The 12,957-nt window shown below is 44.6% G+C and overlaps 1 protein-coding gene across 1 annotated transcript in view; it reads left to right on the forward strand.

The window, feature by feature from the left end:
* The window catches only part of LOC149524546 (uncharacterized), an 87,298-nt gene that overhangs the window by 11,605 nt on the left and 62,736 nt on the right, over nucleotides 1-12,957 (forward strand). Inside the window, exon 2 of the mRNA XM_089778202.1 lies at nucleotides 12,039-12,166. Within this exon, the coding sequence (XP_089634328.1) occupies nucleotides 12,039-12,166 (128 nt within the window). The remainder of the gene's footprint in view (nucleotides 1-12,038; nucleotides 12,167-12,957) is intronic.

Genomic DNA, 12,957 nt, shown 5'->3' on the forward strand with positions numbered 1-12,957 from the left:
AGATGTCCAACCCTTCTAAAAAAACCTATCCATGATTAAAAAGAGGAACTAATAATGCCATAAGAATAGTGTGAGTAGGGGGAGAGAGGATCATGAAGACCTAAATGAACAGTCACATATCAATCATCTGACCACTTAGGGTATGTCTACACTACAAAGTTAGTTCGAACTAACGGACATTAGTTCGAACTAACTTTAATAGGCGCTACACTAGCGCTCCGCTAGTTCGAATTTAATTCAAACTAGCGGAGCGCTTAGTTCGAACTAGGTAAACCTCATTTTACGAGGATAAAGCCTAGTTCGAACTAGCTAGTTCGAATTAAGGGCTGTGTAGACCCTTAATTCGAACTAGTGGGAGGCTAAGGCTTCCCAGGGTTCCCTGGTGGCCACTCGGGCCAATACCAGGGAAACTCTATGCCCCCCTCCCGGCCCCGGACCTCTTAAAGGGGCACGGGCTGGCTACGGTGCCCGTGCCAGGTGCAAGCCTGTCAGCACCCAGCCAGCAGACCCTGCACCTGGCACGGATCGAGCCAGCCACCCAGTGCCCCCCAGCCCTCCCCCTCTTCCCGGGACCAGGCTGGTGGCTCCTGGGAGCTTGCCCGGGACCGCAAGAGGCGGGCACCCGCCTGGGCTAGTGCGGACATCGTGAACCTCGTCCACGACCTCCGCACTAGGCACAGGAAAGTGGCCGGCTAGGGCAGGAGAGCTGCCAGCCTGGCCACCCAGGGGCAGGTGTGCATGAAAACCAAGGGGGTCCACCAAGACCCCCGACCCTGAGCCCTGAGCTTACAATGGCCGTACTGGGTCAGACCAAAGGTCCATCTAGCCCAGTAGCCTGTCTGATGACAGCGGCCAACCTTAGGGACCCTGGAGGGGATGGACCGAAGACAGTGACCAAGCCATTTGTCTCGTGCCATCCCTCTCCAGCCTTCCACAAACTTTGGGCAGGGACACCACTCCTACCCCCTGGCTAATACCACTCATGCACCCAACCTCCATGACTTGATCTCACTTCCCTTTAAACTCTGTTCTAGTTCTAGCCTTCACAGCCTCCTGCAGCAAGGAGTTCCACAGATTGATTCTGCTTTGTGAAGAACAACTTTCTGTTACTAGTTTGAAGCCTGCTACCCATTCCTTTCCTTTGCTGTCCTCTAGTCCTTCTATTATGGGAACTAATGAAGAACTTTTCTTTATGCACCCTCTCCACCCCACTCATGCTTTTATAGACCTCTATCTTATCCCCCCTCAGTCTCCTCTTTTCTAAGCTGAAAAGTCCCAGTCTATTTAGCCTCTCTTCATACGGGACCTGTTCCAAACCTCTGATCATTATAGTTGCCCTCCCCTCTCCCACCCTCTCTCTTCCCCTCTCCTACCTCCTTTTCCCAGTCTCCCCGAATTTTGTTCAATAAAGAGAGATTCTATTTTTGACCACACGTTTTCTTTATTTTGTACATCAGGAAGGGGGGCTAGAGAAGGGTAAGTGGAAGGAGGTGAGGGAGGAATGGGGTACGAGCCCCCCGATGAGGAGGACTGGGCTGGCTCTGTGGGCCTCTCGGGGTGGAAGCTCTCCTGCAGCCCCCCAATTGCCCGCTCTCCCCAGATGGCAGCCTGCAGCAAGTGCAGCCGGTCTGATGGCCGAGTGCTGTGATGTGCCTAGTGTGGGCACTCAGGGCACTCTAAGCCAGGACTGCTTTGCAAGCGGGGCACCCCTGAGAACTGTCTGTCCGGGGTGGGGGTCGGGTCCCTTTAAGCACAGCCCTCGGCTAGCCTGACACAGCAGCTCCACGCTCTAAGTCCTCATCTGATGCCCTGCTGGCACTGCTTCTTCTCAAATGCCTCTTTTGCTTTTATGTCCTCAACAATTTTCATTTTTTCAGTTTTCAGGGATTTTGCATTAGAACTGAACTTAATGTGATTTTATAATCTTTTGATTCTATTGTCCCTAGCCTTTCCCTGTTCTTATTCCAGTATTCACTCTGCTTTTCCATTTCAACAAATTATACTATACAGTCTACTGTGGCTACATTGGAGTTTTTTCATCGAGGGATCTCATTGTCAATTAACTCAAGGTAATTAAAACCTTTATAAATATGTTATTTGGGGCAACAAATCTTTGTGGTTAAACTTTTGGTTCAGCAAAGGATAACTACAAAAGTTTCTTGCCAGGGCCAAACAGTTGGGGAGCATACAAACTAGATTTGGCAAGGGATTAACTACCTTGATCTGATGGATTGCCAATTAAAAATCTCTAGTGGAGATAAACCCATATTGGTCAGCTTTTACAAACAATGGTATTGAATCTCTGCCACACTAGCTATACCATCATGATCATTTTTAGGCTACAGTCTGTTATTGTGAGCTATTTTCCTGGACAACCATCCTTGCTGCCAAACCTAAACAATTTAATTAAGCTGAAAAAGAGTCTGAGATGGATCACTATCATCCTCTAGGAGCTGATGGGATTTCTTTGCCTCTCATCTAGCTTCCTCATTCTTCTCCGTTGAGGAAAGGGATGACTTTGTGATTAAACAATAGAATTGGGAGTTTGACAATGTGTTTTCTAGTCCCAGTTCTGACATAGATTTCATGTATACCTGGAATATATTGCTTTAGTTTAGGGGCCTGATTTTTGTAAATGTGTGATACAATTATGTGTACAATTGCATGACTAATTTGTGCATGTAGATATAATGATAGTGTCCCTGCACATAAATGAGGTATTTGCAGATCCAAAGAACTGGTTATGCATCTAATTGACCAATTGAGTATGCAAATAGACAACAATTGTTATAATTATGCACACAAATTGCATGAATAAATGAACATGCACATTTGTGAAAATCAGATACTTACTACATCAGAAAAAATAATACTTTACCTTTTTATAGTGAAGCTGAAATGATTAAAGCTTGTTAAGAGCTTTGAGATCTTGAAATGGGAGGTACTACAGAAATATAAGTTATTATTTATACATACTAGGGTAACAAGGTAATTTTTGTTGACTGAGTTCCAACCCAAAGAGGTAGAGTGATCTTGCAGACTCATAAATTCTTGTCGGATTCTCATTTGCCAGAATGGAGAAGGATCTCTAATTAAAAGTCACAGAGAAAGGTATCTGTAAAGCATCTAATATGATTTATGTCATGTGGTTTATGAACCTGCTCAACTTTCACATTTCAGATTTTTTTTCTACATCCCAAAATGAAGAACTTAGAAATGTGGTCACTATTTAATTGCCTTTGCACTTACCCATTTGATAATGACACATGCAAAAAAATAACTCATACAGAATATATGTTTGCTTTCATAAACTGAGTATAGATCCTTCAGTCACTCAATATACAGGGTAGTCTAGCTGACACAGTGGCACAGGGGACAAAGGGAAAACAAGTTTACAAGGGGGGAGAAATAGCTCAATGGTTTGAGCATTGTCCTGTTCAACCCAGGGTTATAAATTCAATCCTTAAGGAGGCCATTTAAGGATCTGGGGCAAATCCATCAGGGATGGTGTAAGTTGACAGCTGCCATTTTAGCCACAGATGCCATTTTGGACTGTAAAACAACATCTGGAATCCATCTTGGTGTCTCTTCTTCCTTCTCCTTTTCGTGCACTTTCCACATGGTGGTGGGAAACCCTGGCAGTCACATGGGTATAATCTGCCCAGTGACTGAAATCACATGGGCAGAGACTGCACTGATTACATCAAAATCTTCCCGACAACTGCAGATTTTATAGGGCCACCTCTGGCGCAGCCTGGGGCTGCCCACCTCAGTGGCAGAGTCTCTTAGGGTACGTCTAGACTACATGCCTCCGTCGACAGAGGCATGTAGATTAGCCAGATCGGCAGAGGGAAATGAAGCCGCGATTAAAATAATCGCGGCTTCATTTAAATTTAAATGGCTGCCCCGCTCTGCCGATCAGCTGTTTGTCGGCAGATCGGGGCAGTCTGGACGCGACGCGCCGACAAAGAAGCCTTTCTTGATTGGCACAGGTAAACCTGGTTTCACGAGGCATACCTAATGTGGCCAGACAGACTATAACCCCATATCATCCATCTTATTTGCCTCTCTGAAGCACAGGGCAGAGAAGGAGCAATAATATCAGCATAGTCTATGCTGGCTCATCTGATCCTGAGAAGCTGAAACACAGATATGTGGATAGAGAGCAGCTAAGTCAATAAGCTGGCCTCGAGGCTGCGGCTGGCACCTATGTTGATTCGAACACACAGTCCCAGGAAGAGGAATTTCCCACTGAGAAAACAATGTCCAGTACTTCAAAATTTAATCATCTCAATTCTCTCTTACAAGTGTAAATTAAGTTCACAACTCCCTTGTAAGAACTGGTCTCACAGCAGACAGACCAGCATCAATTGGCATGACAGATAAGAAAGAGAAATACGTGACCTCATGATTATAAAAGATGGGCCCAGCACACACTCACTTTGAGTGTCATTCTACCCTCTACCTGCTGGTCGGGTTAGGTGTTTGACCTCCCGAGGTTCTATGGGGACGCCCACCTCGTATTTTCGTCTTTCCTAGGAATTGAGGGACCGGCCCTGGCCTGACATGCTGGAGTCGAGAGGCACAGAAGGGGGTAAAAATGGTACCTGGATGTGGTCCTCTGTCTTAAGTGTACACATAGAAAGAGTAAGCTGTTACTTGGTACCATTATTTCTATTTTTCTATCTTTATCTTCTTTGTAACCATTTTTAAGACCTATATTTTGCTAATAGTTAAGAAATAGAGCAATAGCCATTGTAACCATATGATTTATAAGCTTCCTCAATAAACCTGTAACTGTTTAAGCTTTAACCTGACTCCTTCAGTTGCTGTAACAGAACCAAGCACAATTTAAAAGAACTTCAGCCGGTCATAAAGGGACAGATATAGGGAGAGCTTGGGCGTTTGGATTTGTGTCACACCCAGGTGGCAAAATTCAGTTGGGGCGCTTCTCAGTCTCCCCGAGGCTGCCCGCTGCGAAGGAATTATGAAATTCTAGCAGCTAAAATCTGAAGCGTAATAAGCTCTTCCTATAAACTCGGGGCGTCTGTTGGCCTGCTGGCCACCCTCTGCGATGGGACCCCGGTCCTAGCAGTAAAGACACGGACGTTAAACCTTTTCTCGGAAACATACACACACACACTGCCCTGACCGTCGGCTGACACCTGTGACGATCAAGAAAGGCTTCTTTGTCAGCGCGTCGCGTCCAGACTGCCCCGATCTGCCGACAAACAGCTGATCGGCAGAGCGGGGCAGCCATTTACATTTAAATGAAGCAGCGATTATTTTAATCGCGGCTTCATTTCCCTCTGCCGATCTGGCTAATCTACATGCCTCCGTCGACGGAGGCATGTAGTCTAGACACACCCTTAGAGTGGGTACACTGGTCTCATGCCTAGGGTAGCTGGGTGGGAATAGGCTCACTTGCATTATTAATTAAATAACCTCAAATACCAAAAACTAATTTTTAATTTTCAAAAAGAAAGACTATAAAGTAGCCAAATGCATTGTTTGTTTTTGACAATCTGGGCTGTTAGCTACCTAGGAACAATTTTCAGCTCCTAGTTGATTAATTACTACAGAGAAGAAACAGACTGAATTTAGAGTCTGGAACTTGAATCCAGATTTTTTTTTTTTTTACCCTAGAGGCTTGAAAGTGAAACAATCAGGTTCTAGGCAGTCAAGCCTGATAGTTTGAGTTGTAGTCAAGAACAGGTTTCAAGAGTTGGGCCCAGCTCAAGGGCAGTGCTAAAGCCAAATCAGGAACATAGTTGGAGTCCAAAACTAGGCTGAAGGAAAGGAAGATTGGTTGGAGTTTGTCCAATAGTCTGGGGGTTGGAAGGTGAGTGCGGGGCAGGACTTAATCAAGGTATGGAAGAGCCTGAAACAGCCTCTTTTAAGGCTTGAACTGGGGCAGGATGGAGGACAAGGTTGAAAGCTTAGGGAGTCTGTTGTATGTTCTCATCTAAAGAACCTTGCTCCCAACCAGAGCCCTAATGAGGTTGAAGGACAACTAATGAAAAACGCGGTCAGGTGAGGATCACAGGGTCAAAAGCAGGGATCCAAAGAGAGACACCAAGAGGAAAACCCTACAGGTGAGTTTTTTGTAGCTGAGTGAGGAAGCCTGGTCTGGCTGCAGGTTTGCCTCACATTAGCTGCAACTTGTGCTTTCTGATTATTCGTGGTTTATTTTTGTTCACCTTGAACAAAGTGAATATAATATACCAGGAAACAATATCTGGCACCAGAAAAAATAAATGTACCCTCTTCAGAAGTTTTGGACTGCATGGAAGGCAGTATAATATAAATATAAATAAGAAAAGCAAATAAAGCCCTTCTAAGATTAATTGTCTAAAATTTGGATTTAGCATGTGAGTCAGATTAGATTTTAAACATGTTTTTTCATGAATTAATTTCTGCAAGAATGAATGTAGATGGAGGGGAGAGGCTTGGTAGTGGATTTGGTTTTTGAGTGTTTTTTTGGATTATCTGCAGTAATATAGAGTATTGCAATTACACAGAATATGCTGAAAAGGTGATTGCACTAGTTAAAACAATCAAATACAAGCCTGTCAAAACATGAGTTTGTGATCTGAGGCAGTCTTTGGAATTTTTTTAAAATTCTCCATTGTTACAGCAGTCTAGCACCACCTGTAGCAGAAACAGTAAAGCCTGATGCTTTTCAAAACCAAGGGTGAAATCCTGACCCAATGGGAGTCAATGGGGGTTTTGTCATGGATTTCAGTGGGTACGTCTAGACAACATTTTGGAGTGTGATTCCCAGTGTGCTTGAGTATACAGAGTCTAGCTATCAAGGAATGTGCTAGTGTTATAGAAACAGACGTATAGACAGTGCTTTGACGTTACATTTCAGGTTAGACCTCAGGCACTGAAGCCCACTGCTCTTCCATAGTCTTCAGAGTCAGACTTCTAGCCTAAGCGGCAACTTCAAAATATTATCCCTATCAGGGCTGCCAATGGGTGGACAAAAAAAGCAGCTGTCCCAGGGTCCAGCAATTTAAAAGGGCTCCAGACTACTGCGATTGTAGCAGCAGCCAGAGACCTAGGCTTTTTAAATCGCCATTGGAGCGCCATGTAGCATGGTCCACGTGTCCCTAAAGGACTGGCTGGGAAGGAGCTGGGGCCATGGCTTATGGGGGCATTGAACGGGGCTCTCTCCCACCTTGCCTAAGGGCCTGACAAGTCTCCCTTCAGCCCTGGTCCCTAGGATGATATTCTAGAGCAATAGTGTGTAAATACTTCAAGTCTATTTACTGGGGCTTGGAGGCTCATTCCTTCAATCTTCAAAATGATGTGTAGACATACAGAAAGGGACCAGGATTTCACTCCATCATTTAAACCTGCACTAAGAAGCTCTAAATGATATGGTGGTGAAACACCAACAACTATTAGTGACTTGTTTATATTAGTTTCTCACCATTTCCACCACTATTAGAACTGCCTTAATTATAATAGCACAAGAATGAGATATTTTAGGAAAAGAATTATTAAAGATACAGCCTGAGCAAGCCATAGTAACATTGTCATTTTTATATATTCCATAGATAATCCAGTGGACCCAGCTTCCTCATTTATTTTCTGGAACATGTGGATGAATCTTAATTTAGCTATAGAAGTCACCTTTTTAATTTTATACAACTGAAATGAGCACTCAAGGAGCTCCATAAAATCCATCTCAGTTATTACTACTACTAGAAGAAATGATTTAAGATTTGAAGAACTTGAGAGCTACACAGGATTTGAATTAAACTTTGCTGAGCTTTTGGTGTGCCGTTCACATTGAATAGCTAGATAGCTACCAAAAATCCCTGTGTAATTCAGTGTCAGGCTATCTTCAAAAAGTTAGGAGATTTGGATAAGTTTAATCTGGACATCTGTCCTAGAAATCTGTACAGAAATCTCACAAGATCAGGACAGATTTTCTGTGAGCTGAAGCACTCAAGTAGGAGACAGAACTATTACCAATTGTGTCACTGATTCAGTAAGGGTATGTCTATGCTACAGAGAAGATCGAAGCTGCTGCTGTCTATCTTTTAGAGTTTGAATTAGCAGGTATAGTAAAGACATGCTAATCTGAACTGAGAGGACACTCCGGTCAATGTCGGTAGTCCTGCTTCCACAATGAGTAAGGGAAGTCAAAGAGAGAGTGTTCTCTCTTCTACTTCCTGCAGTGTGGACAGTGCTAAAAGATAAGGTACGTCAACTTCAGCAATGCAATTAACGTAGCTGAAGTTTCATATCTTAATTCAATCTTATCGTGTAGTGTAGATATACCCAAAGTAACCTGGGACAATGTACTTAGCTATCCTGTGGCTCATTTTTCCTATTGTTAAAATTAGTATAAGAAGTCTAAATGTGATAAAGATTCTTAAATGAAAATGTTTTTATAAGGGGAAAGTATTATTTGTGACTCCCTATTTTTAGAGCGCATGGTCCAATTGGTCCATAGTCCTGAATAAGGCCTCTATGGATTAGTATTACCATCAATGATCATCATCCTTTCTTACTAGCTTTCTTATATTTTTTTGTTCAGTCAGGTCAGGAATATTGTGGGGAGAACCTTCTTGCTATACTGTATTTAGTTATGTATTTGTTGATCCTAGATTAAACTAGTAAATTCAGCAGTTCACAAAATGAAAAATAGTAATTAATATAACTGTATTTCTTCTAAATCTCACAAAATGTTTAGATTTGTGTACCTTTCAATTTCAGGGGAAAGATTTAAATTTATTCTTATCTTATAAGAATTGATTTGTGTAGCTCTACAGTAACCCCATGTGATTGAATAGCAGAGTATTAAAAATCCAGCAATACTACTTAGTCATGCCTACAAATGTCAGTAAATAAATATTGCAACATATGACAGGCATGCACATGGAAACAGGAACTACCATCTCTGCCTGAGAACTGTCAATATTTTGTTGCACAGGTAGAACCTCCCAAATCTGGGACACTCAACATCTGTGGTCCAGCAGGGCCAGGGATGTTGCTGGACCAAAGAGCCCCCATTGCATCACAGGGGCTGGGAAGTCCTGCCTGGACCAGGTGGCATCAGAACCCCCAGCATTAATGTATCCAGGTGGTGGCCAGGGAGCCCCCACGCCAGCCATGGAACCCCCGGTATCAACAGGGCCAGGTGGTGTCCAGGGAACTCTTGCCTGGGTCAGGAAACCCCCAACATTAGTGGGGCCACGTGGCTGGGGAGTCCTGGCCTCAGCCAGAAAATCGCCGGCTGCAACTGGGCTGCCTGTGGCTGAGTGGCCCTGGCCAAGAATCCTGGGAAACCCGCAGTGGCAGCAGAGCCAGAATGACCAGGCAACTCTGCCAGGGAACCCCTGGATGAAGCAGGGCTAATGGAGGTGGGTGGCTGGAATCCCCAGTGGCAACAGGGTGGACCTAGCAGTGGGCCAGGGTGGCTGGGCTTCCCAGGCGGGGGAACCCCCAGAAGCAGCAGGCCGGGAGCTGGGTAGCCCATGCTGGGAACCCCGGAGAACATCCTACAGCAGCTGGGGCAGTGGGCAGGCAGCAGTGTGGGGAGTTGTGCCAGGTCAGCTGTAGCGGGGCCAGAGACAGGGCAGGGAGCTCCAGAAAGAGGAGCCCAGGAGCAGAGCAGTGGATAGGGGAGCACTGGCCTCCCGTGGTCCAGGAAACTCCCTGGACTGGGAAAGCACAGATCCCAACAGTGCTGGACCAGAGAGGTCCAACCTGTAACTTTCATTAAAAGTTACTAAAGTGCTGAACAATAGGCATGAACTAACGCCTCTTGAGCATGCTAGAAATGGAAGAGAATCTGGATTTTGTAAATAAATACTGTCTTTGTAGTGGGATAAGCTACTTCCATGCAGCCTAAGAGATGCAGAAGTGTTTTTTGTTTTTCTAAGCACACCCCAACTCTGTAGTTTGAGGAAAATCCCTAGTATAAATAAAAAAAACCATTTGTTTGTATTATTCCGTGAGGTGATTAAATTAAGGTGAAGTGTACCTAGGATAAAGATTACAAATATGCTTCTTTATGTGTGCATAACACTTTTTTAAAGCACTGTAATAAGAAGGCTTAAAAAGCAGGCAGTTTTAGCACACCTTTGTCTGCACTGCAATAATAATTGGCTTAAGAAACAGACAATGTTGGCACACATTTGTCTGCACTCCTGGGAAAATCTCTTCAGTCCTATGAAATTTGTTTGCTCCTTACTTCATTTTGTAGGCATTATCTTCGTTATTACCTGCCTATCAAAAGTAGATTATCATAATTAGATTATAGGATATTACTCAAAAAAGTACTATTTGGAAGGGGAAATAGCATTTTTATGGCAGACTGTGTGACGTCATCCCAGCGGGTAGTGACATTTTGAATGCTTGATGACATTTCCCATTGTAAATAGCTAGAGAAGTTGGAAGGCGTTGCACTCTTTTACCATTTGCAAAATGTCACTGCACTGAGGTAAATGAAAACTCCTGTTTTCTTATATTTTATTGTTTCTGGAAATCAGTAGGGGATTCCAACAAAAGGCCTGTACATACTCTGTACATTTTCTCTCATTTTCCAAGATTACTCTAAAGTTATACTATTCAATTTCAACTACAGGCATTGTTAATTTTTATAAAAATAGCTCCTTTATTCAAATCCCTGCCTCGTTACACTCCTAATTCATCTGACATTATCTCCTACATAATATCTCTTATAAACTTTACCAACTACGGTTCAGGATTTACTTTCAGGAACATGCTACTCCGAAAACCTACTATTGTCTCCTTTCCTACTCTGTTTTACTTGGTTTATAGCATCACAATAGAGGCATTTGCTATGGATGGGATGGTGCTTTCAATTTATTTCTTTCTGAGCCCCTCCTTATTTCCCCTTTACTCTCTTGCATGCAGGGTGTTCCTACTAACTGCAGATCCTAGCCCGCAGTGGAAAAGAGGTGTGAAGCAAACACATGTGTGGAGGTTCTTGCCAACCACCCCCACTTCACTCCTCACAGCTTTTGCTGGGAGTATCCCAGATTCACACCCTATCTTTCAGAGGTGACCTCAGCCAAACCAGGAGATTTTAGGCACTAAATGTGTGGTGTGGTAGTGGAGGAAAAGCAGGCTTCCTTGCCAGCTTTCATTCTGTGCCACTCCCAGAAGTGGCCAACACTGTCCCTTTGGGTTGAAGGGGAGGGTAGGACAGTATCTGCACTCTCTCCCATATCCAAGCTTCCTCCAAGAGCCCATCATCTCACCCCCTCCCAAACCCTGCCCTCTCCCACAGCCCACACATCCACCCCCTGCTGTACCACAACTCCCTGCCCAGACTGGTGAAAGTGAGGGAGGAAGGGGGAGAGCAAGTATGACGGATCTAGTTCTGGGCGCGAGCGCACAACCCCCTCTGCAGGGTCACGGCCCAGCAAGCCCACTGCCTGGTTCTTAGTTTCAGTATTTTGATGGGTGTGAGCTCCCAATCCCCCCCTGGAGGGGCGAAGCAGGGTCCAGCGAGCCTGGCATTCCTGGTTCCCCTACCGGGCACCTCGGTCCTTCCCCCGTGGTTCTTGGGGTGGCGGGGCCTCCTGTCTCCCTCTTACTCCCTTTTCTCCCATGTTGGATGCAGCACGGAGGAATCCAGGGAGTTAGGGGGACCCGGGCCCACCTTCTCCTCTGGGTTCCAGCCCGGGGCCCTAAGTTATTGGGTGCTGACCCTCACCCGGCTGACGGGGTCCCATCCCATAACACATCAGCCCACGTGCGCCAGAAGGGCCCTGCCCCGGGCTGCTTCCTAGCCGCCCTTGAATCCGTGGTTTCCGGGCCCAAGCCGGCGATCCTTACCTCTTCGTCGGGGTGACGTAGGATTCCGCTCCGCCACTCCCCCAGTGCGTACACTTATTTACTAGCACAAACAGCCCTAGAGGGCTTTGGATAGTCTTCCTCCATTGGCAAGCCATCCCAGGTCAACAGATTATCTGAATTCCCCTGAATTTCAAGAAAGAGTTCACTGTAAATATATGTGGCAATCTTTTTGCTGTGTACTCCCCTCACAGCCCTTCTGCCTGTTGAACAACATCATTTCCATGTTGTTCAAGCTGATCTAGAACCAGCTGGTTTTCAGACTTTGACAGAATATGGCATCATCTTAGATGAGAGAGAAAAATTGTGCAGGATGTTATCGGTATGTTAATAATAATGCCAAAGCCTAGTATCATGAGGCAATTATTCCCAGTTGTTTCACATAGAACAGAAGACATGACCATCATGAGCCTGGCATGGTCCTTTGATGATGAGGAACTGTCACTCGATGTTACCATCCAGGATCATTCTGAGACAAAATAACAGAATCACTCAATGAAAATTTCCTCTGATGCTGACATTGTATCAACAAAACATCTACAATAACCAAAAGATCCAGCATAATCAGTTACAAAATCTTCCCACTGTTCATTGCCAGTATGTTATAACTGAACAGTTCATTTTGTGACACTTTTATGTCATGGGTTCCTGAAAACTCTTCAATTTTAAATGCCATTGTATTTCTCCTGCCATCATTATGCTTTCCATTTTTATGAGGAATTAATTCCACCTTATACTCAGGAGAGTATTGCCGAGCTACCCCGCAGAGCTCAAGTGATGATGTTCTTAGATGTAAATATACTAAATACAGAGAAAAGCTGAAGAGCGCTGCAGTGCTGGGAGCTAATGGAGTGATTTTTTATTTCAGGAGGTTGAAAAAGCTACAAGGGGGAAAAGCTGTTCCAGATTTGATTCTAACGAATAGGGAGGAACCAGTTGAGAATCTGAAAGTGGAAGGCACCTTGGGTGAAAGTGATCATGAAATCATAGAGTTCATGATTCTAAGGAATGGTAGAAGGGAGAACGGCAAATTAGAGACAGTGGATTTTAGATAAGCAGATTTTGGTAAGCTCAGAGGGCTGGTAGGTAAGGTCCCATGGGAAGCAAGACTGA

This window comes from Pelodiscus sinensis, chromosome 4 (assembly GCF_052426305.1).
Source record: "Pelodiscus sinensis isolate ZL-2025 chromosome 4, ASM5242630v1, whole genome shotgun sequence".
Classification (NCBI taxonomy): domain Eukaryota; kingdom Metazoa; phylum Chordata; order Testudines; family Trionychidae; genus Pelodiscus; species Pelodiscus sinensis.